The sequence below is a fragment of the Cygnus atratus genome, chromosome 9 (assembly GCF_013377495.2).
Source record: "Cygnus atratus isolate AKBS03 ecotype Queensland, Australia chromosome 9, CAtr_DNAZoo_HiC_assembly, whole genome shotgun sequence".
Taxonomy (NCBI): domain Eukaryota; kingdom Metazoa; phylum Chordata; class Aves; order Anseriformes; family Anatidae; genus Cygnus; species Cygnus atratus.
This window is the reverse complement of record NC_066370.1, coordinates 9,229,650-9,252,373: the sequence shown is the minus strand read 5'-3', so window position 1 is coordinate 9,252,373 and position 22,724 is coordinate 9,229,650. Positions and strand designations below refer to the sequence as shown.

General features: G+C 42.6%; 2 protein-coding genes across 9 annotated transcripts in view; both read left to right on the top strand.

Moving 5' to 3' along the window:
* Positions 1-6,334, top strand: part of DGKD (diacylglycerol kinase delta) — a 65,472-nt gene extending 59,138 nt beyond the window's left edge. For all 7 annotated transcript variants that reach the window (XM_035544408.2, XM_050712441.1, XM_035544412.2 and 4 more), the window contains 2 exons: positions 614-744; positions 1,887-6,334. In XM_035544408.2, coding sequence (XP_035400301.1) covers positions 614-744; positions 1,887-1,976 — 221 coding nt within the window. In that variant the 3' untranslated portion in view covers positions 1,977-6,334. The remainder of the gene's footprint in view (positions 1-613; positions 745-1,886) is intronic.
* A 3,575-nt stretch (positions 6,335-9,909) lies between these two features.
* LOC118246967 (vitamin K-dependent protein C-like) lies at positions 9,910-20,887 on the top strand. Of its 2 annotated transcripts, none has more exons than XM_035544564.2 (9): positions 9,910-10,146; positions 10,514-10,597; positions 10,975-11,135; positions 11,872-11,896; positions 12,436-12,546; positions 13,234-13,374; positions 13,752-13,861; positions 14,812-14,929; positions 19,718-20,887. In XM_035544564.2, exons 2-9 carry the CDS (start codon positions 10,531-10,533, stop codon positions 20,287-20,289), a joined length of 1,305 nt encoding a protein of 434 aa, XP_035400457.1. In that variant the 5' UTR covers positions 9,910-10,146; positions 10,514-10,530; the 3' UTR covers positions 20,290-20,887. The 2 variants fall into 2 exon arrangements, with proteins under 2 accessions (XP_035400457.1, XP_050568439.1); XM_050712482.1 differs by having other exon boundaries at positions 14,812-14,919; positions 19,718-20,382.
* The last annotated feature ends 1,837 nt before the right edge of the window (positions 20,888-22,724 follow it).

Below are 22,724 nucleotides of genomic sequence, written 5' to 3'. Positions count from 1 at the left end.
CTGTTCTGTGGGTTCCTGGGTACTGTCCTCTGCCATGGAATTGTGGGTACAGTCTCTTTCTGTCTAATGTGCTGGTGCTCATCCATTGCCCCCCAGAATTTGGGAACTTTATTTGTCTCTTATTTAGAGGCTGTGCAAGAAGGTGGAAGTCCAAGCTCTTCCTCTCTCCCTCAGACTTCAGGCAGAGAGGTTGCCACTTTGTTTATAGACCACAAGTGTTCATACATAATAGCAAACTAACCTGTGGTTGATTCTTTTTTATACATTTTATGACTCTGTTGTTTTGTAAGCAGAGGAATTTCATGATTTTACTCATAAACATGGGGGTAAACTTTAAAAAGTTTATCCAATCCTGTCAGAACAAGCATGTGCTTCCTCCTGGCTTTACTACAGCTATAGCCTCTGCTTAAGAGAATACCTCTGATCTTACTCTGCCCTACCTCCTTTGTTTGAGACTGTAGGTTGTGCTACCAGTCCTTGCCCTCTCTTTGGTTTGAGGCTGTGTACTGCTTGCCCTCCTTCTCTGGCACTGAGTGCTGATGGTGTCCTCACCTCTCACTCTCTTCTGGGATTCTGGGTACTCAATGCACTCCTGCTTTTCCATCTCTAACAGTTCACCTCTGGGGAACGGAGGAGGTTGCGGCCTGGCTTGAGCATCTCAGTCTTTGTGAGTATAAGGATATCTTCATCCGGCATGACGTCCGGGGCTCTGAGCTCCTGCACCTCGAACGGAGGGACCTCAAGGTACTTTCATGATTGGCTCATCAGAAATAGCCAGCTGCATCTGCATGACCTTCTGTGCTGAATGTGCTTGGAAACTGTCTGCCCACTGTTCATTCCACATGCCTTGGCAAGATGAATGGGTTCATTGTGGCCTTGTTTTATTTTCTCACCATTTCAGGTCACCTGATGTTTAGTAGCAGGGAGGTAGAACAGTTAGTTGAGAGACCAGCTGTCTAATTCTTCACAGCTTCCTGGAGAAGTCCACACAGATTGCAGAAAGTGTTCTTGAGAGTCTCCGATTTTGATGATGGAATGGGATTTTCAACTTCTCAGCTGCTGTACCATCTTTGCAGAACATGCTGCGATTTGGAAAATTTGGGTCTTAAGTTGTAGTCACTGGACTAAATAGATCATTGCATTTCTTTGTTACAAGAAAAAATGGTCATGGTCTTTGATGACACTGCTAGATTGAGAGAATCTTTGAAATAATAAGCACGTTGTACAACTTTTCTCGTCAGGAGATGCTTTCTCTGCAGAGGAAATTGAAAGTGATGGTTCTTTGCATGTGCAAAATAATTTTGTCATCATTCTAGTGACTTGCATATAGCAGGAAAATATTTTGTCATAAAGTAGTGCATAGCATTTGTTGAGTGGCCCTTGGATCTTCATTTGTGATTTTAACCATCTTTCTGTTCTGAGTTTTGCTCTAATTTGCGTAGCTGATTCCTCAGCATGCCATCCAGCTACAGTGTGTGTTTTGTTGCATGGCACCCAAGTGTTCACACGTGTTTTGATGTGACCAGTGATCGGTTGGTTCTTCCTGCATGTGTTTGGCTACAAGCTTAGGTCCTTGAGATCTGTATGCACTTTCTTTTCTCCTGCTTTGGCCTTTCACAGTCGAAGTAATTTGTATTTCTGGCTAATGGTCTGCAGTTGTTTCTCTCCATTGCTCTGTTCCTGCTCTGTGACTGTTCCTTACCCTGTCATGCTCTGGTCGCTTTTTGACATGTGGTTTGGGGTTCCATATATAACCATCAAGTTTGTAATCTTTTTGGTTGGTTTCCTCCTCTCTGTAACTGGCTGACTAGTTTGTAACCACTGCTTGGTGACCTGGTGTTTTTCCCCCACTTTCTCTTAAGGTAAGGTTTTCTCTTTTTTTCCAGGACCTGGGTGTGACCAAAGTGGGCCACATGAAGAGAATATTACACGGGATCAAGGAGCTGAGCCGGAATACTCCTGTCAGCGAGGTTTAGCCTCTGTTTTCACAGCCTGTGTCTACCATTCCCACTAACTGCACAGCAGTCACCTCACAGAGCAGATGTGCTCACAACTGTCTCTACTGAACAGCCAAACTGCAGCTGTTCAGAGCTCATATCAACCAAGCATGGTGCTACCTTTTTTCCTGTGGGGTACGGCTGCATACAGTCAAGAGGCACCTTATCTGCACTGAGGCAGAGCCTCCCGGAAGAGAACTCACTTGCTGTTTGAAGAACCGTGTCCTCCAATGTGGGAAGTTCTGGTTCCAGTGATAGTGCAGGACTCCTGAAAATTGCAACATAGCTACCTTTACTGGATAACTTCATCACAGTACAATTATTCAGGGCAAAAGATATATTGGCCAGTCTTAGTTCAGGAGCATCTGACAGTCTTTTCAAACTGAAAACTTTCCTGCTCATCTGTATGTCTTACCTGTATCTTAGAGCATTTCAGTGGGACGGAGCTTGTCCTTGTGTCTTACTAACCCATTTTTAACAAGCCTGTAGTTGCATGTGATTTGCATCAGAAATTCAAAGCCAGTATAGACCTCCCCTTACCAATGAACTCCCAGTGATCCTCACTCCCATATGCCTTGCAACAAACAATGCATGTGGTTAAAACAGCGTTGTCTTCCACTGGGCCTGGCTCTCCTCTTTCAGCCAGTCACAATGGTACAACGTTTAGGTTTTCAGGCATCACAAACAATTGTTTGGAAATTCCTGACATTAATTAAAGACAAAATTCTCAAGAGCCAAAAGATTACAGGAAATCCACTCTGACTGCATTCATCTTCAGGAGACCAAATGAAGGGGAGAGGAACACTAACTAGCTTTTGGGCCATGCAAGAAGTGTAATGTAATGAAGTAAGATATGGAACAAGTTGTTCCACTTTGACGTGGGGAGCAGCATGACTGGCAAGAGCCAGGAGTGGCTTGCTGTCCATTTGGTCCCACTGTCGTGGCCACAGAAAACAAAGCTCTTGCTTTTCTTCAACTTGTAGTTGCAGAAAACTATTTCTGTCGCAAAAATTACAGTCTATTCATAGTACTTGCATCTTTTGACCTGTCTTGGTTCTAGCAGCTTTTCCACCTTGCTTCTTTCTCTTCCTGCCTTGCTCCTTCACCCCAAGATGGATACCAAAAGATTAGGGTGCCTCAGTCCTCCTGGGTTGTACCCCCATGAGAGCAATCGTCCTGTCAAACATCAGGGCTCCTGTAAGAGCCCTGAGATAAAGAGAATTGTTACAGAGTGGACAAGCATCGTAATGAAAACTGGAGTATGTTGGTAAATAGTCTTTGGTACCACCAACAGTGGAGCATGGAAAAATCAGTGCCTCTGAATCAGAGTTCCTAGACGGCCTTCAAATTTCCGCTGTATTGCCTGACCCCAGTCAGGTGACTGTTAAAGCCCGAAGACCAGCATGCATAATTATATTGCCATGTTTATCACTGCAGAAGGAATTTAGGAATATTCAGTGCTGTAAAGGTGGAGAAACAGCAGGAATTTTTAATTACTTTGTAATTTTGTATGGTTTTTGTTTCTTTTTTTTTTTTATTACAGTGGCAGTTGTCCGCCTATGGCTGCAGACAAAGAAATGGTTACATACACAGTGGCATGAAAGATAATTTCCTGAGGACATCTTTTTCTTTGTTGTTTCTAAGGATTTTATCAACCTGACATCAGCTCTGTAGTCACAACAACAATCAACCAAGTTATTTTATGTAAAGTCTTGTCTGTTTCAAAAGGTTGTGGGCTGATACCATGCTGGGCAAACTCCATTGCATTCTTTAAGGTTTCACCAAGGATTATTCTGACTCTCCCTATCTGTTTTTAACTCATTCAGCCACACATTTCCTCTCAGCCTAGTGAGTTGACAGGGTTTGCTCATGAGAAGTTAGCAGAAGACTAAACATGCTTCATCAAACTAGCAAAATTTCTGGTATAAATACTGTGGACTGAGCAAGAAATATGTTCAGTTTTGCTCTGAATTTGTTTCTTCTATCTGTACATCAGCAATTGCTTCCCTGGCCATATTTTTTCTTTATCAGTACAAAACCCTGTTACTGTATTGAATTCCTGAGGTATCGGATGAGTAAGAATAGTAGACATAAAGTGTTTGGGACGCTGAGCAGCATCTGCATGAGAATGAGGAGAAACCTTCACTAAGTAGAGCCCCAGGACGCATCCTTCCTCACTGGTGGCAGTGAGGTGCAGCCCACTGCCTGTCCTCGGGAGCATGCCTGGTCAGGATGTTCATGTGTTTCCCCGGAGAGCGCAGCAGGGCGCACAAGGCAGGTTGTAGCTCTGTAGCTCTGTTTGCTCCTTTACCTGCTGAAGAAGTTGTTGTTGCTGTGAAGTTTCTCCGGGGAACCTCATGATTTAAGGTGTATAACCAGTATGCACTTGCCTTGTTGGCGTAGTTTCTGGGGGATAGATTCTTGCCTCATTAGAAACATCTCGTCTGTACTTTTCCTGCTCAGAGTAACAGGAATCCAAAGAGTTACTACGTTCAGGCTTGTTCCTTCATTTGTGCCATATCTGGAGAGGCCTGAAGGCCATTAGCCATGTGCTATGGGTGATGATTCCTGCAGAGACCAATCTTCCTTTCTTTTACTTTTATATTCTGTCCTGTTGATAGGTTCAAATACTTTTTGTGTAGGTGAACATTTTATCAAAGCGTTCATAGCCAGTATATTCCTGTCTATTTCTTACTGAAGGCAGGGAAGGAGTTCTACCTTCTTTTAAGAGCTAGAAAATGGGATCCATATTTAACCTGAGTGCCTTTGAATATGTATTAAGGTTTATATCTAACAAAAAGTTGTAGCTCTGTGTGTCTCACTGGGAAAAATGCAGATTGCGGTTGCAGAGATTTTGTGAATAGATTAGTATGATTTGTGTCAAAAATCAGTGAGAACTATCTGCAAAGCAGGCAGTCAGGCTGAACTTCTGGCTACGTTATTCCGAGTTCCTCTTCTGGCATCTGATCATTTTTCTGTGGGAGAGAAATTCAGGAAAGATGATTAGACAGTAGACATATCTGTTTTGCCAAAAAAAAAAAAAAAAAAAGAGACTCTCCTGCAGTCTCAGGTAAAACACCAGCTTGAGAGAAGCTAGAACTGCACACATCACATGTATGTTTAGTCTCCTAAAAACGCTACTCTTGTGGAAGCTTTGTGCCACCCTCTGTTTATCAACCCTCCCTGTTGGCAGTGATTTGGAAGGAGCTGGGGCAGTGTCTGCGGTGAGCTGGGCATATGGTTCCACGTGCTAGGATGAGTTTTCAGTACGTTGGCTCTCAGTCTGGTACTGCCCTGGAAATTCACCCTGAATGGCAGGTTCTGGGGAATAGCGTGCCCTGTGTTAGGATGATTTGCTTCAGTGGGATTGCATGCAGTGGAGACCAGAGGGTGTTTGGGCTCGTGAAGGAGCTATCAGCAATGTCCTGCTCTGCCCGTAGGGAGGGCTGTTAGGCTAATGCAGTCCTTCTGGTTTTGCGTGTGGGATCTTGTAGTGCCCAGAGTGTGCGGCCCTACTGCGGGAGCCTTGCAGCACAGCGGAGCTGTGGCTCGGGGCCCAGGGGTGCCAGCCTGCTGCAAGAGCCTCCAGCCATACTGCAAGAGCCTCCAGCCCTGCTGGGGCCTCCACTGTCCATCCTGGGAACGTTTCTGCACCAAATCGTACGGAAAGCTGTGTTCGTTGTTTTAGTGTTATTTAAAAATGTGCATACTATCTATGTGATTTAAAAAGACTGTTTACACAAAATATTTTATATCTTAAGATGTGTGTACTGTAAAAAACAAAAAAAAAAAGAAAGGATGAAAAATGATGTTTTTCTACAACTGTTAGCAGTGACTGCATGTCTGTATCACCGTCCACCAACTGTTGTTCCTCAGGGGTCTCCGCGCCATTCCTGTGATCCTGTCAGAAGCATAGGGAAGCAAATGAATCCCTGTACAGTCTTGGGAAGAAGGTTTTGTGCCTTAAGAATGGGACCTGCTTCCCTCCTATTTATTGTGTTAATTTATACAGTTATCATGGAAATGTCTCTTGTATTTTTTTGTACATAGTTTACTGTTGATTGTTGTAAATAAGTTTTTCTTGTATATAAAGTAAACATGTTTCTGAGCTTCCAGTAAATATTCTGTTACTGATTTCATTGTGTGAGAAGGCTGCAATGCCCACTTGGTGGGAACCAGCTAATAAAAATCTGTGCTGTGATAAAATGGCTTTATCCTGAGTTGCATCAGAAGTTCAGAGCTGTTCCTTAGAGAGAAGTGAAATGGTAAATGCAGTTGTTGTAGATTAATTTTGTGTTGGTGTAATTGGTGTGAGGTAGTTTTATGTAGTTAATTTTGTATTGGCTCTGTCTGCAGCAAACAAAAGAAGAGGCGTTTAAGAAATGATCGTTCTGCAGTCGCTCGTCCTGGTTGTAGTTCCACTGTCTGCAAACCCACAGCTGGATGGGAAGCACTCTCAGAAACTCAGCATGGCATTTGTCTGTCAGTTAGTCTTTCTGCTTTTGTGCTGTCAGGAGTGAGCAACTGAAATTGCCATGTGCTCCTAGACATCTCGAGTCTGTGTGGTGTGACCACAGCTTCCTGATCGTGGTGGTACAGTGCCCTGGTGAGAGGGGAACAGTTGTTGCCCTACTCTGCTTGGGCCTCTATGCTTTCAATTTATTGCAGGCAGTAATGTATACAGTAACTGGAACAAGTGAAAAAATATTTACAAAAATGTGGGAGAAATTAATTTTCTCATGAAATGTGGAAATTGACTGCCATAAAATGACCCTTGTAAACTTGAAGCTGAAGGATTCGGCTGAGCAGTCCACGTATCTCATTGTGATGGGCTTTCTCTTCCATCTGTACCAACTGATGTGTTTGTAAGATGTTGACAAGAAACATCAGACAGACTGCTTTTAAACTGAGAGGATGGTCATAGAGTTCCACAGTGCTGTTGCAAAAGCAAATGGAAAGTAACATAAGGTTGTGAATATTTTCTCTGTGTAAAAGACCTTCTGCTTGACAGTTAAACTGAAGAGGATATACTTTGTCTTTTTATGGAGGGAATAGTTTATGTGACAGGAACATAAGAAATCATAGTGATGTTATATACTGTAGCAAGATGAAAATGGTAAAAATTCATCATTAAAATATTAGTTACTTAGTTCTAGTCATAAAGAGAAGAGAAAAATTACTGCCTTTGCTCACACACACTGGACCTGAGTGTCAGGCTCTGCAATAAGCACCACAGAAAACATGCAAAGAAAGAAGCAGCAGAGAGAGAAGGTACGTTTACTCCTCTGATGCAGGTAATTAATTTTGGTCTCTTTTTATTTAGGTGGCAGAAAGCAATAGGAAGAAACTCTTTGCCCCACGCAGTGTGTCATTACTGGGTTATCAGGGCTGCTGCTCAGGGCTGCGGTCCTCTTGGTTTGATTGATAGCGATCTAATAGAACTTGGGACAGTGGAATGGGTTGGGAGGGATGTGTGCTGTAAAGATCTTGAAGTACCGATGAGGGTTGTTTTTTTTTTTTAAAAAAAAAAAAAAGTGTTCTCTGGCTTTTCCCCATCTTGTCCTGTGTGTTGTTGGGTTGCAGTTCTTACATTTTTTGTTTTTTTTTAAATACAGTATAAAGCATCAGGAGAGTTGAGCCATCCAGATCTGCTCCCACTGAATGGGCAACACTGGAAGCAAACAGGTTTAGAACAAGCCCTGTTATTCCTTACTTGTAAAGTAGCTTAAGCATCATAAGGTAAATTCCTTGTTTGGCTGCCCTGTACCTTGTTGGGATTAGTAACTGTGTGCCCTTCTGGGCCTTGGGCAAGCTGAGATATTTAATTCTCATGTGGGCAGAATGAAGATAAAATGGTCATTATAGGTAAAAAATATACTGTAGTTTTCTAGCAACTTCTCTCTGAAGAGTTCCAGCATTTTGCTGTCTTATCAAGTGACCTTTAAGGTAGTAAGTCTAGTGTCTTCACAAGAGAGGAAGAAGTTGAAAAATTTGCATATGACCTAAAAGACACAGCACTTCTGTTGACGTCAGAGTCAGTTGTAGCATACAGCTTTTCCTCAGGGGTGTGGGGAAGGGGGAAGATTTAGGCTTCTTGTCCTCATGAGCAGGTTGGCTACCAGGCTGCCTGAGGAGGAGTAAGAGCAAGTGTCTCCCTTGTGTTAAAAGCCATGCACAGCTGCAGCCTCCAGTGGGTATGCAGTTGAGCAGATAGCAAAAAAGTCCAGAAAACTTCCTCTAGAAGAAGAAGAAAGCAAAGCTTTTGACCGCTTTATACACAGGATATCTTTAAACAATGAAGTCTGAAACATCCATGATACTTCTTTGCTTTGGGGAAGTGATTTCCTTCAATTATTCCTGTCCTTAATACTGTGTGAATCGGGACTTTCCACTGTGTTAATTAGAATGACATGGAGCCTCCTCTGTCTTATCAGTCTCTCATGAAGTTTCTCTGTTTGTTCCTCTTTACAATCCTGTAGTGCTCCTCAGAAAAATTGCTCTTCTTTTAATGAAAGTCATTTAGAAAGTAGTGAGCCCAGCTCTGTAGTTGTTTAGGTTGAAACAGTTCCCTGGCATGCAAAATTGGGCAAATCTTGATGTATTCTGGAGCATCTTTTCTTGAATCCCCTGCTCCTGGAGTTAAATGATTATGCAAGAACCCAAGTGTCGGCTTTTAAAATACATATTCTGTGGTAGCAAGAGAAATGGCAAAGGAGGAGTTTAAGAGCCCAAAATGCAAGGGCTGATGAAGAATTAAGTTCGTTCTTTCTGAGTATAAGATAAAAATAAGAAAATGAAAATGTTCATAAAAGGCTGATGTATTGATTTTAAATGCTTTAGGTTGATAGCTGATGAGCTTGTCCTAAATTGCCAACCGATACCAACTCTTGGAAGCAAAAACATAGTGAAAAACATGCAATTTATGTGGCAACAAAGCACTATTTCTAGATAGCCAAGTCAGCTACAAATACTATTTGTGTAGTAGGTGGAATATATAATAATACACTTGATTCCTGTTAGATTTCCTATTTCGTTTCATGTTGGTCAGGTGTTTCTTAAAACTCAATTTCAGAAAAAAGCCTGCTATCATTAATCTCAGCTGATTTTTTTATTGAGTGGTTGAATTGAGCAGCAAAGCTTCACTGTACACACATCTTTCACAACTGCAGTTTTGGATGCCGCTTTTTTTTTTTTTTTAGCATGAGTCCGAAATGGATGAACTTAGTGTATTTAAAAAGAGCTTGTTTTTGATAAAGTCCACAGCCAAGTTTGTAAGGGAAAACGAAAAAAGTTTTTCAAGCAGTTGGAGCTGTCCTAAACAGTGTCAGTAGATGTGAGCTGAGATGCTAGAGAAGCCTAGGCTACCTGTTCAGACACTGGGGTGGCACTTTCTCTGATGCGGGATCCAGAGGGACACGTGGTTGTGCAGGTAATTTGCATGAGGATGTCATAGGCTCTATGGCTCACAGAGGTGCTGCTGCAAGAGCTGCCCTCAGAGAAGGGGAGCACTGGTTTGTACCATCTCTGATTTATGAAAATTTCTGAAAAGAATTGTGCTTTTTCTCTAAAATGTTTAATGTTCAAAATGCATTAGAAGATTTTGTGCAGATGAGAGCTAATCCAGTATGCCAAAAGATGCAGCGAGCTGGCACAAGCTTCTTGCCCTGCCTTCTCAAAGCAGGCAGCAGTAATGAGGGTTAGAGGCTTTCACTTCTTGTGGTGGAAACTTTGATGAGAAAGTAATGTGGAAAGACTTAAAAATAGTGATCTCTGTCCACATGGAGTGACTGAGGGCTTTGAGGTGGGGATCCCTCAGAGACTTCAGCACTGGTGTGGTTACACTTTCAATCCGAATATAACCATTACTATTTGCCAGAGAGTCAAAAGAAAAAAACAAACCAAAACAAAACAAAAAACCACCACCACAAAACAGATTTGGAAAAGGCAGAAAGGATGCCTCAACTATTTCACTTTTCTCATACATGAAGGTAAATTGTCAAGCTCCCCCTGAGCTGTGTTTGTTTAATGACTAAAAAGAAAGCACTTCATGTCACTCCAAAGAGTAAATATCTGAAGTTATGGATTAACTAAGTTCCAGCAGAGTTCATGGCGGAAGAATAGATCACGCTGATTCACACTGAATAAAGCAGTAAGTGCTTCAAAAGTATTGTATCGTTCAGGATTTCACAGTACAGTTTTATTTAATGAAGCATAAAGCTTGTAAAAAATGTCTGGTGACAAGGGGAGGATGTTGGGCAGACAAGAAATGTTCTGGGTAAGCTGCTGATGGGTTAAAGGGAACTAGCAAACCAGTCTGGAGGGCCTCTAACAAGCGGCTGCTTTGGAGCCGAAATCAAAGAGAAAATCATGGCACAACACAGCATTCAGTGAGGGAGCTGCTGTGTGAAAAATAAATGAAGGAACTGGCTGAGCTCTGAATAGAACGGTCTCCAGCATGGGGGTTTTGCTGCAGCTCAGTAGTGCAGTCCCTTTCACACCTACCTTCTCTTTTTTAGGGGACTTCTGCTGCAGTATGTGGAAGCTCGTCACCATAGGTGTTCTGCTGGCTGCCTGCTCTTCGCAAGTGTGTAGTACCTCAAGTAAGTTTTCATTTTTCAGGTACTCTTCACCCTCTTCCAATTGCTGCAAGCGTGTTTCTTGCTCCCTGTCAGCGACAGGGAGTGGCTGGAAATGTTCCCATTAAGGGATTTGGATTCCTCTAACAGGTTTACAGACACTGCAGGGCCGTGATGGCTGCCTTGACGTAGCGCCCATGAGTCCTGCAAGCTGAGCATCACAGCAGAGGCTTGGGCTTGCTTCTGCAGCACGGCACTGACAGGCCATGTTTTCTAGAGCAAGCTCCTTTGCAGTGCTGGAGAGGGGCTGTTGCTCTGAGAATAGCATTCTTGAAGAAGGACCACTGCCAGTTTTCAGCCAGCTCTCTTCCCTGCTTGTGCTTTCACATTTTTGTTTCCAGTATTTTACAGCTACAAAGATGCAAACCAAGTCCTGAAAATCCAGAAGCGGGCAAACTCTTTTCTGGAGGAGGTCAAACCAGGCTCTGTGGAGCGTGAGTGCAAGGAAGAGCTGTGTGACTTTGAGGAAGCCAGTGAGATATTTGAAACCAGGGAAGCAACAGTAAGTTGCTTCTGTAAGGAGGAATGTAAGACTTAACCAATAGATTGTTTTCTTAAAGTATTGCAAACTGGGACGTGGGAGATCTTGCTGTCAGCCCTCCTGACTCCTAAGGTAGAGACATGTTTTTGAATGTAATTGCTTGACAGAGATTGCCAAGTTATACCATTGCTTGTTTGCACCGCAGCACTTGGTTGCTCATGTCTGTCCCACCTGGCCCAGTTTTGAGTTTTAGGTCCCAGCTAGGTAATCCCAATCCCTGTATGACCCCATTGGCTATTCTTGCTACCACTGAGTTTCTCCTAGTCCTTCCTATCCTAGATACGTAGGATGAACCAGTCCTTGCTGTCCCTCAGACACCAGATTCTTTTTTACAGTCTTCCCAATGCCCCTGTTTTGCCTAACTAGGCACAAGTGTGATTTCATTTCAGCAACACAGGTGACTTACCTGGCAGTAAGAGACAAGAAAACAAAGTCTGTAGGGATGTTGAGGGATTGTGGTGCTGATGGGTCTGTGAGCAGGGCAGGGGGGATCTGTGCTGAGTAGGGCCATGCAGTGCATGAATGTTGGGGTTGGCCAGTTTTGTTGTAGTGCATGTTGCTATACCGCCAAGAAGAATTTGACCAACACTGTTGACTAGAATGCTGTGCTGTGTTGGCCGAAGCCATCATACACTTCAAATCCCTTGCTTGTGATAAATATGCTTCTAGCTTTAATATAAACTTTGTTTCTCTACAGCTAAATTTCTGGAGCAAATATGTAGGTAAGTAAAAAAAACTTTCCTAATCATCTCTCTCTGTTTCCTCAAGGTTAGCTGGTACTCCTCCTTCCTGCTGCCACATATCACATACTGATTTATATTTTCATTCTCTTTTATATGGGATGTGAAAAGAATGTTTTCCTGTCATATTGTATAAGCAACTTCTTAAAAAATTCAGGTGCTTCTGTGTCTATCAGTCACCTTCTCACAGCAAGGGCACTGGTCGAAAGTGATCGCTGATACTCTGACCCTGCCTGACATGGGTCCAAAGAGGAGCCCCACCATGGCTCTCCACTTCTGCAGTAACTTGCTTCTGCCCTGTCTGCCACAGGTTTTGCTCTTTTGTTCCCTTCTGCTCGCTCCCTCTAGAGCTGTAATTCAAAACCTAAACAAATGCCCTTGCCTGGGCTAAGACCACAGAGTTATCACCATTCAGTGGCAGAAATGGTGTGTGGTACTTGGGAATCTGGGGAGGATCTGCACATGTTAATGTTTGATCTGAGCTGTGGTTCAAGGGCTGAGTTTTTCTGCCTCTGTTTCAGATGGAGATCAGTGTGAGCCGCAGCCTTGTTCCAATGGGACGTGCAAGGACAATATTGGGAAGTTTTCCTGCATCTGTAACAAAGGCTGGGAGGGAGTATTGTGCAATTATGGTAATGCTGTCTTTAATCCACGATAAAATAACATTCTTCATGACAGGGATCTCAGTGTATAGCAATCAACACTTCTGGCATTGCACAGTATGCTTGCTTTCATTATTGATGTGACTTCTCTGTTACTTCATGACGTGGTAGAAGGATTATCTGTGCTTATCTAAAGCAAAATGAAGTTTGTGTTGCCATGGGAAGCGTTTGGAGATCTGAGATATCTGTGTTTTACAGAACTATTTCTGATATTTTTGTAAAATGGGATAGGAGTGATGTTACTTTATTTTTTTTATAATACAGAGAAAAAAAACAATCCACTGCAATATTTTATTGTCATTACTGTAACAATGTCTTCCCTAGAGAAAAGCTGCATAGTGTATTTAATTAGGAGTACATACACCATGTGTCATCAATGCTTTCCACCATCTGACTCACACTCAGTGACAGTATTTTCTGTTCTCCAGTCTGCCTGCCCAGACAGTAATGTCTGGGTTCCCAATCTCCCCACTGTCTTATTCTGGACCAAGGTCTGTTTGCTGTCTGAAGGGCCCTAGTGCCATTAAATCCTGCAGCTGTCATCCCAAATCCACTGTCAGCTGTTGCTCACTTGAATCAAGATGTCATTTTGCCACTTTACCTTCCTGTGACTCTGGCTTTCCAACTTCTCATGCCTCTTGTTCCTTTTTTCCCCAGAGGTGAAATACACCAACTGTTCTGTCAATAATGGAGGTTGTGAACATTTCTGCAAGGATGACCCTGCCAACCAGTGCCGCTACTGCAGCTGTGCATCTGGGTACCAGCTGACGAATGACCATACCATGTGCAAGCCTGTAGGTAAGAGAAGGATGTTCACAGGAGATTTGACAGAGGGTTATTCAAACGTGAAATAAGGGGGGTTTACAGGAGAAGTATTTGCACTGCACTTTGTACTACTTTTCACAACATCCATTCCATGCAGAATTATTCCATGCCTGTGTTTCCCAAATCCATACCCACTTTATGACCACTAATAGTCTAACCTGTGCCTGTGTTTGCATCATGGAGACACACAGAGCAATCTGAAAAGTACCTCCTCTGCAAGCGTTGAGGGAATTCCTTGAAGACAATGGATTGTATCGCCTAGGTTAGGGAGCCGGGGGGAATGCTTTTAGAAGAGGTTTTGTGTTGGGTGAGTTGGTCTGTGCTAATTAACTTCTCTGCATCTTCTGTAGTGGAATTCCCCTGTGGAAGAGTGAAAATGGACTACATTGAAGCCAAAGCAGGATTCAATATCCGTCTCATTGAGGGAAAAGCAGGAAGAAGGGGAGACAGCCCTTGGCAGGTAAGGAGAAAAGAATCTTTCACAACAGACAGTTCATGCTGTTCCGGAACAGCTCTGCCTGCCTCCCTATTCCAGGGAGACTCCTACATAGCTAGTTGTGGCATCACGTGACGCTAAGATTCCCTTAGCTCAGCTCTTTCAAAAGCAACCAAAAAGTTGGAGTAACAAGAAGAAATATATGTTAAGACTCTTGGCCTTGCCATTGTTGTCAAGTTTTTTACCTTGCCGAGAATGTCAAGAGAGAGGATAGTGATGACAAATACCTGCTTTGTCACTCCATGCTGGGGAATGACACTTAATCACTGCAGCTCATGCTGCCTGATGCCCACTCCAGGTATTGTAACAGCATTATTGTAGGAGTGTGAGGTAATCTCTCCTCTTCTGCAGGTATCTGTTTTTATAAGCCTTGCCTGTTGTAAATTCACGTTAGCAGATTTAATCAGCTAAATAAGCCATAGCTTAGGTTGGGATGTCACAGAGAAAGAGGAGACCTTGCAGAGCATATTATGGAACTAGTGAATGCATACAATCAGAGCCTATCTGTCTCTGACAGTAAAGGCCTTTTTACACCATCAAATGAGAATTGCAGCCTGAGATGACACACTGTCTTCTGGTGTTCTGTGCACACAAAAATAATCCCCTCATTTGAGCTCTGCCTTTCAAAGTTTTGGAGTACCAAAGTGCTTTCTTACAGTGACCAGCATAGTCCTCTGCTGGTTTGGATGAAGCCAGCCTTCATTTGGGAAGAATATTCAAAAATTTTTGTGGGTGTTCCACTGAGACCCTATTTGCAGTGCTTTTGCTCCACTGTAGAGCTTTGGCTTCAATGAACATGACATGCTTTGGAGCTTGATGCATCTGTACATTTTGCAACCACAAAGAAGAATGTGTACCATATTTTGTGAGCCATGCTTCCTGCAGTGTCAGACCTCTCTGTTTCTTTGTTTCAGATTATGCTCCAAAATAGCAAAGGGAGATTTCTGTGTGGGGGTGTTCTCATCCATCCATCTTGGGTCCTAACGGCAGCACACTGCATTGATTCAGGAGAGGGTCTCAAAGTAAGAATTGGTATGGAAAAAAATCCATCCCTTTTTTTTAAATACAACTCTTTAATTCCCAATGTTTATCGTCTCAGGAGAAAGACCAGCAGGTTATAAAGACAGAAGTCCTGGATGCCGGAGTGGATTGTCTAGGAAGTATTTAATATGCACCTCAGCATAAAACAAAAAAGATCAGTAAAACCACCTGATTTCATTTGAGCCTGTATCAGCTTTACTGTGGAAGTGGGCTGATGTCTTCTGAGCACTGTTGACTGTCTATAGAGTAGAAAGACTAAAAAGTCCATTTGGGGAAATCTCTTCTGCTTTTACTTTTCTGTTGATGAAAGTATTCAAGGTTGTTCCAGTACTGAAAAAAAAAAGCCCCCCTTTACAAAACGTATAAGAAGTCTTGAGCTCAAGAGGAGAATGTCACAGTGCCTCTTCCTGCCTTTTGATACATTTGAACAACATTACTTCAGAGAGTTTTAGCAGAGCAGGAAAGGCACTGCAGCAACACTGCCATTACTGGCATTGCTGCTCTTAAGCATGAGAAAACCTCTGCTGAATACAGTACTAATTCTCAATTAACAAACAAAAATAATCAGTGTTCCATTCACATTTAAGTAGAAATTCTTTTTCAGATTAGTATTTTCTGTCTACTGTTGATGACATTACAGACATAACAGCTCAATTCCTTTCTTTCTCCTTTAATGAAGAGAGGTTGTTCTCAGTAATTGGAAAAGTCCTGGAAATGTGCTGTCTGTATGCATGTTCCATATATACTGTGGATGTGCAAACATTTGAGATGTGAGACACTAAGGCACGTGTGGGTGGAAGTGTTTATGTCCATCATCCATTGTTCAACATACAGGATGAATGTAAAAAACCATGTGATATACCCTTGTGACCTTTTAGAGCCAGAATATTCACCTTTTCCAAAGAGGGACATCAAGTAGAAGTGAATGTGCTAGCTTGGAAATAGGCATGCAGACTGCACATCCCCAAGCACTTCCAGTTACTGCTGAGTAGTTTTCTTCCCTGTGAAGTGATCACTTAACATACATATATTCAGTTACAGTGAGGCCCAAGAAGCGGGAACCTGTGCGGGTAACTTGGTAAAGAGTCTTGGAATGTTTCAGGGAAAAGCAATTGTCAGATGTGGTGTTTGAATGCTCAGTGGTGCTAGATGTAGCTTTGATGTAACTTGAAGGAGAAATACTGAGGCTCCACCCTGCCTCATACTGCAGGTCCTGGTAGAGATCTATGCAGTGTGACAAGCTTTCAGCTGGGATAGAGTGCCCAAAGATCTCTCTGCAGGAAAGAAACAAGGGGTGGTATCCATCAAGAGAGTCATGTGGTAACCAAATAAAAAGATGGAGCATAAATGATTTTCAGTGGGCAAAGAAAATTGTCAGCACTTGAGAACCATGGTTTGAGAAGATCAATTTTTTGGTTGAAATAAAACTCAAGAAACACTTCACATACAAATTTGGGCTGAGCATACAGAGTAATTTACAGTGTGAGGATAATCACCAGTAAGGGCTCAAATTTCTCCCCCTTTCCCAGCTGCCCAAAAGACCTTCCTTGTTAATAGACGAAGAAGCAAGTGTGTGGTCATAGACTGAGGTATCACGTATGAGAGAACCCCTCTCGTTAAATCTTGAGGAATCATACTGTGGTGAAATAGAAACCACATAAGGGTCCTCTAGTGTTGTTTGGGTTGGTGGAGAAGAGGTGGGCATGCAGGGCAGATGTCCCTGGTCAGGAAGAAAGGAACTTTTTAAAGATTCACCTAAGCATCACGTGTTTGTCCTTTTACATGTACCTTTTGGGCATTTTGCTTCAACTAAGAAAGGAGTCCTCATCAGAGGAGGACACATGTTCTAAACTGTAGAGATATCCACCATTAAGACCATGAGATACATGGAACAGAGTTTTGAATGGACACATTGCCATGCCTGTGAGGGCAGATGTAAGCCCGATGACGGTAGTGAATGTGTCTGTATCAAGACTGCACAGGTGATATTAAACCTGCCTCCATCAGTCTGGGATGCCCATCAATGTTACGGCCTCGTCCTGCTGCACCTTTCTGCTCACGATCTGTAAGAGTGAAACTGGAGGGGAGGCTCGCATGTGGGTTTGCGCTCGTGAGCTTGGAGAGTAGCCTTGTAGCAGGATTCACATGGCTTCTTAGTGTCTGAAATGGAGAATCATAGAATCATAGACTATCCTGAGTTGGAAGGGACCTACAAGGATCATTGAGTCCAACTCCTGGCACCACACAGGTCTACCCAAGAATTCAGACCATATGACTAAGAGCACAGTCCAAATGCTTCTTAAACTCCAACAGGCTTGGTGCCGTGACCACGTCCCTGGGGAGCCTGTACCAGTGCGCAACCACCCTCTCGGTGAAGAACCTCTTCCTGATATCCAGCCTGAACCTCCCCTGTGGCAGCTTGACACCATTCCCTCAGGTCTTATCGCTGGTCACTAAAGAGAACAGATCAGTGCCTGCCCCTCCGCTCCCCCTCGTGAGGAAGCTGTAGGCCGTGATGAGGTCTCCCCTCAGCCTCCTCTTTAGGTCTCAAAGTAGGTGAAGTTTTGGAAGATAAATTTGAGAACATCCCAAATTTCCTTCTTGTGGCTCTTGTTCCTGCATCTCCAGTTTGCATCCAGACGTGTGTTCCAAGATGATAGGTGAATGTAATCATATCTGCATCATTCAGAATGCCGTCTCTGCCATCAGAGAACAGGTTCCTCATTTGCTTGTTTATGTAGAACGTCACAGCAATATTTTTCTGCCAGCAGCAAAAAGATTATGCTTTTCCTCGGTGTGGGGGAAGAACTGGTTGTTTTTCACACAGGCTTCAGGTTTGGTATATCCAGGTGTGGATAGGAAGTCAGAATGGTATTCTCTTGTGGAGAGGTGAGGGGTGCAGGGGGAGCTGTTGCTACAGTAGCACCCATCTTAGAGCTGTCCCATGCTTGTTCACAGGTGTCTCTCAGGATACAGATAGTCATGGCCATGCTTGTATACAGAGCACGTGAAGCTCCTACACAACTAAACTGCCTTCTTCAAGAGGAGCTGCTCTGACAGTGATCGAGTCTAGAATTATTCCTGAGCCCCAAAGTAGAGATTTGTATCTGTGAAGACAGGAATAAACCCCTGCGTCTTATCCTCGGAAATCTACCAGTCAGCCCCCTGCCGCAGTGGCTGCAGAGTGGGAGAACGTAGCAAGGAAATGTGCTCCCAGGGTGCTTGGACACTGCCACCACAAAGAGGAGATCGCAGAAAAAAATTGATTTGTGTGTGACGGCTTGGTAATAAGAAGCCCTTCAGGCTCTGGTACTGCATGATACAGGTGATCACTCGAGCAGTTTCAGTAGTCTGAGCTGTTTACCGAGGCCTTGTATGAAATGGCAGTGGCCGTTGGCAAAGGAACAAGATAAGAGTCTCAGAAATAACTGATCTGGATGTCCAAGATCCAAAGCTGGAGTTACAAGGTCTTTTGAGAATCTGTTTCTGGAACTGCTGTGGATCATAAAGTCCCTATGCTTGGAGACACTCTCACTCTTGTACAGAAAAAAAAACACAGCAGCAATACCCCATTGACAGGTTCAAGCACAGCAAAAGGCTCCAGAAGACCTTGCTAATGCAAAGTCAGAGGAACTTTAAGGTTTGTGTCTGGAAGGATTAAAGTAAAATTGAAGGAAGTAAAAAGTTAATTGGGGGGGCAACAACTGTGAAGGACAGTATTGTGAAGTACACATTTGAAAAGGTGGTAATGAAGAGCAACTTTGAACTCACCTATAGAGGGACTGAGAAGGAAGAAAGCGTGCCACTGTCACACTCCTGCAGCATGGGCAGAGGTGAGGTGCCAGCCTGGGTGTCCTGCCATCTCGTGTGCTCAGATGCGTGCCTTCCTGCAGCTTGAATGTGCAAAGTGGACAGATCTCCAAAGAAGTATTTTAATCCAGTAAATACTGAAACATGCATTGGATGTAAGCTTAAATGTACTGATGGCACAGTTCAGAAATGCAGCAACCACTGCTAATTGCTTTTTGTGGCTACTTCTTCTCATTCTATCAGAGAGATCTTTTCCTGTCTTTTCCAGTGTATCACACACAAATGACTTGCTTTTGCCTTTCTGTCCCTTTTCAACTTAGTTTCCTGCTTACTTTTGCTTGACTGCTTGGCTTATGAGGTGTCCATGGTCATGTAGCACAAATAGAAACTGAGAATCAAAAATTCCTTAAAATACAGATGCATGATTTTAGAACGGAATAGTCTTACCAATCAGTCACGTTTATCCTTTAAATCCTGAAGGTCAGTCAATCTAAACAATGGTTATACAGCAAAAAAAAGTAATGTACTGTTATAAATGTCTTGCTTTGCTGTATGCTTGCTCTCCTTGCTTTTAATGCTGACTCCAAGAAGATTGTTTTCCTTCTCAAGATCATCTCTTCAGTTGAGCAAGCGTACTGTAATAAGAACACAACAGGGCAATACAGAGGCAATTTCAGTCTCCCAACTGATGATCATAGCTCTAGGATACTAATTAATTAAGTACAGTGTGTATTCATGAATTAGGCAAATCTGGAAGGTCTACAATGTGTGCATCAAGTAAAAAACTGTTAACCTATAACATAAAATGAACAAGTGTCTATTTTACAAGCAAATTAAAAACGTGAAGTAGAGTCCTAAAGCCCCATTGTAATACAGGTGCTTTGGTGGCCAAGGTGAAGGAAGGCTCCCTTTGTTTTGACAAATCAGAAGGTTCAGGAGCATCTCTCATCTTCTTGTTTACTCTTCCAGGTAAATACCACCGTCTCCGTACTGAGGCAAATGAGCAAACCATTTGGGTCGATAAATGTGTGAGCCATGAAAATTACACCAAGGAGACCACCGATAATGACATAGCCATGCTGCACTTGGCTGAGCCTGTGATGTATAACAAATATGCGCTCCCTATCTGCCTTCCCACACGGGACCTGGCAGAGCACGAGCTGACAAGGAACGGGAGGCAGATGATAGTGACTGGTTGGGGCAGCACAAGTGATATGGAAAAGAAGAATTACTCAACTCTCCTCAGCTACATCGAGATCCCAATGGTTCCCAGGAACGAGTGTGCACAAGTGATGAGATATGTTATCTCTGACAACATGCTGTGTGCTGGGACTTTAGGAGACAGAAAAGATGCTTGCATTGGTGACAGTGGAGGCCCTATGATCACTAAGTATAAGGATACTTGGTTTTTGGTAGGGCTGGTGAGCTGGGGTGAAGGCTGTGGAAAAAAGGAGAAATTTGGAGTCTACACCAAAGTTAGTCAGTACCTAGACTGGATCCAGCACCACATAGATGAGATGTCACCTTCTTGGAAGGGTTGATTCTGGTACTGCGAGCCTGGAATATTGTGGCTATGTGCCAGTGACAGTATGCAGTGTAATGTACTGTCAGATCTTCAGTATTAAATATTGAGTATATGTTAACCTTGTGTAGTGTTTTCCTTGGTACTTTCTCCAGGTTATGTTGTTTATTTGTAGCATGGTCCTGCTTAGGCCTTTTAGAGATAGTAGTACCCTGTTATGCTGAGAGGCTGCACAGCATTGTAGAAAATAAGATAGTCTGTGGTCCAACAAATCTTTTATGTGAAAAATGACTTAAAAACGGTTGGGGTGGGGGGAGAAACAGAGAGATCTATTTAGGAAAAAATGTTTAAAAAATCAACTTAGTGATACAGTTCTGTCATTTCAGCTTTACTCTAACATATCCGCAATAACTGTTGTGGTTTGCTCTGTATTTGTATAGTTTTTCTTTCAACAAAATGCAGTGTTAATAACTTCCTCACTGCCTCCACTCATTCTTGTCTTAATCCAGTGCTTGCACGTTAAGCGATTCAGCAGGTCAGTAGATCTCCATATTTGCTATTCCTTGCAAATCCAGTGCCTGATTTTACTCCACAAGACTTCCTTACAAGTCCTTAGAAGTGGGAACTCTGCTGTTACTCAAAAAGGAGTTTTAATTCGAAACTCTTGCATGCTCTATTTATCCTAATGTCTGTAAATCTCATCTAATCAGCAAGCTAGGCAAACTCTTTTGTTCATTCCTATTCTATTAAACACAATCAGCTGCAGGCTAAATTAGCATTCCTAATACTTATTGATAGATTTTAGTGTGTATGTATGTGTTTGCATCTATATCTATACATGTGTGTATACTAGTAAACAAAGATATATAGCACCAATAAGTTCATAGGAAGTTGCAATAGTCAAAATGAAGTTTAATACAAACACAATTTATACTTGATTTTAGTCTTGGCATATAAGCCTGCTAAATATAATTAATCTTGTAGATATAAGGTGAAACCAACTCTGCTGTAGTGATACAGGTTTCCAACATCTCGGTCAATATTTGGACCCCTGTTTGGATCAGCGAAGAATGTCAGTCTGCTCTTGTGATAAGATTGTTAAATGAAAAAACAACTCAGTTGCGACAAAATTGTATTAGAATTTGTAAGAAATTTAATATGCTATCAGCAAAGAAGTGTAATATCTCTTAAGCTTGTAGACTTAGTCTCACTGACTTACAAGCTGCTCACATACTTCCTTAGCAATTGCTGCAGTTGATTCATGAATAAAAGAAGCAACAGACAGGCCAAGGGCTTCATGTTGGAGGTAAGCTGCAACTGAAGAGTACACTCAGCCTGTCTCTGTCATCCCTGTCTCTGTCATCGCTGTCTCTGTCTCTCTTTGTCCCTTTTTTCCCTCCCATTTTTTAATTGGTATTGGACATAAGGATCTACATGGCAAAGAATTACACTTCTTTGAGTAGCAGCCTTCCAGACAAGGCCTGTACCAAGAATACAAGCTTCTGAAAAGCCTGATATTGCTAGACGTTGAATTACAAGGAAAAACAGTATTGTGTTCAAAGCTAGTAAAGCATGGGTTTAATTAAAGGCAGAAATCATGATGTTACTGAATAGCTGTGATTATTACCAGGCAATATTTGCCTTCCTGCAGGTGACTGCTACGAATCCTCCTACACACTCACAGGTTTACATATTTCAAAGAGCAGCTTATGTATTTCCCAGATCAATTGAGCCTACCTACTGAAAGAAGATGGAGTGTCAGAAATCTTCTATAAAAAGAAACAAATTCTCCTGAAGAGTATTGTTACAAAGAAATGGCTTTTATTGTTGGAGGATGTTTTTAATGACTTTTTAGTTCAAATACATGTGTATGTGTGTAGAAACACAATTTTCTTTTTATTTTGGATTGCAAGTCAGTTTCAGAGAAGCCAGAAGGTTGTCTCTCCTCTGTCAATATTTGTGAGTGGTTAATGATCAACCTCTTGACCTCGTGGCTGTTCCTGGTGTGCATTCAAATATCTCTTCTGTCTTTCCCTAAAAATAAAAAAGAAAAGAAAGAAAGTGAGTATAAATGCATGCTTCTATGTAAAAGTGAATGCATTCTGAGCCTGTTTTTTGGAAGATGACACAGATACCAAAGAGGTATGTGCTGTCAAGCCCCCATAAATTATTCAGCCTGTGAAGGTAATGTGAAGAAATGCAAACTTCTCTCATGTAATTTTTACTGCCAGGTATGTGGTAAATGGTTTCCTAATTGGAGTTTACAGCTGTGATCTTACTTGACAGGACCATCAGGAACTGCACAACAGCCGCTGCCGTTAGAAGCTGCTGGCTGAAGCGTGCGGCTCAGACCTCAGCCTGGGATCCTTCGCAGGCTAAACAGGGCTGTTGCTGGAACTGGCTTCTGCTCCGTTTGGGCCTGATCCAAGCCTGCCGTGTTCATCGCAGCTTTTT

Excerpts from the sequence above, each read along its gene's own strand:
- LOC118246967 (XM_035544564.2), top strand. The coding sequence starts at position 10,531 with ATGTGGAAGCTCGTCACCATAGGTGTTCTGCTGGCTGCCTGCTCTTCG. Across the intron at positions 11,136-11,871 it reads TTGAAACCAGGGAAGCAACA|CTAAATTTCTGGAGCAAATA; the intron begins GTAAGTTGCTTC and ends GTTTCTCTACAG. Across the intron at positions 11,897-12,435 it reads TTTCTGGAGCAAATATGTAG|ATGGAGATCAGTGTGAGCCG; the intron begins GTAAGTAAAAAA and ends CCTCTGTTTCAG.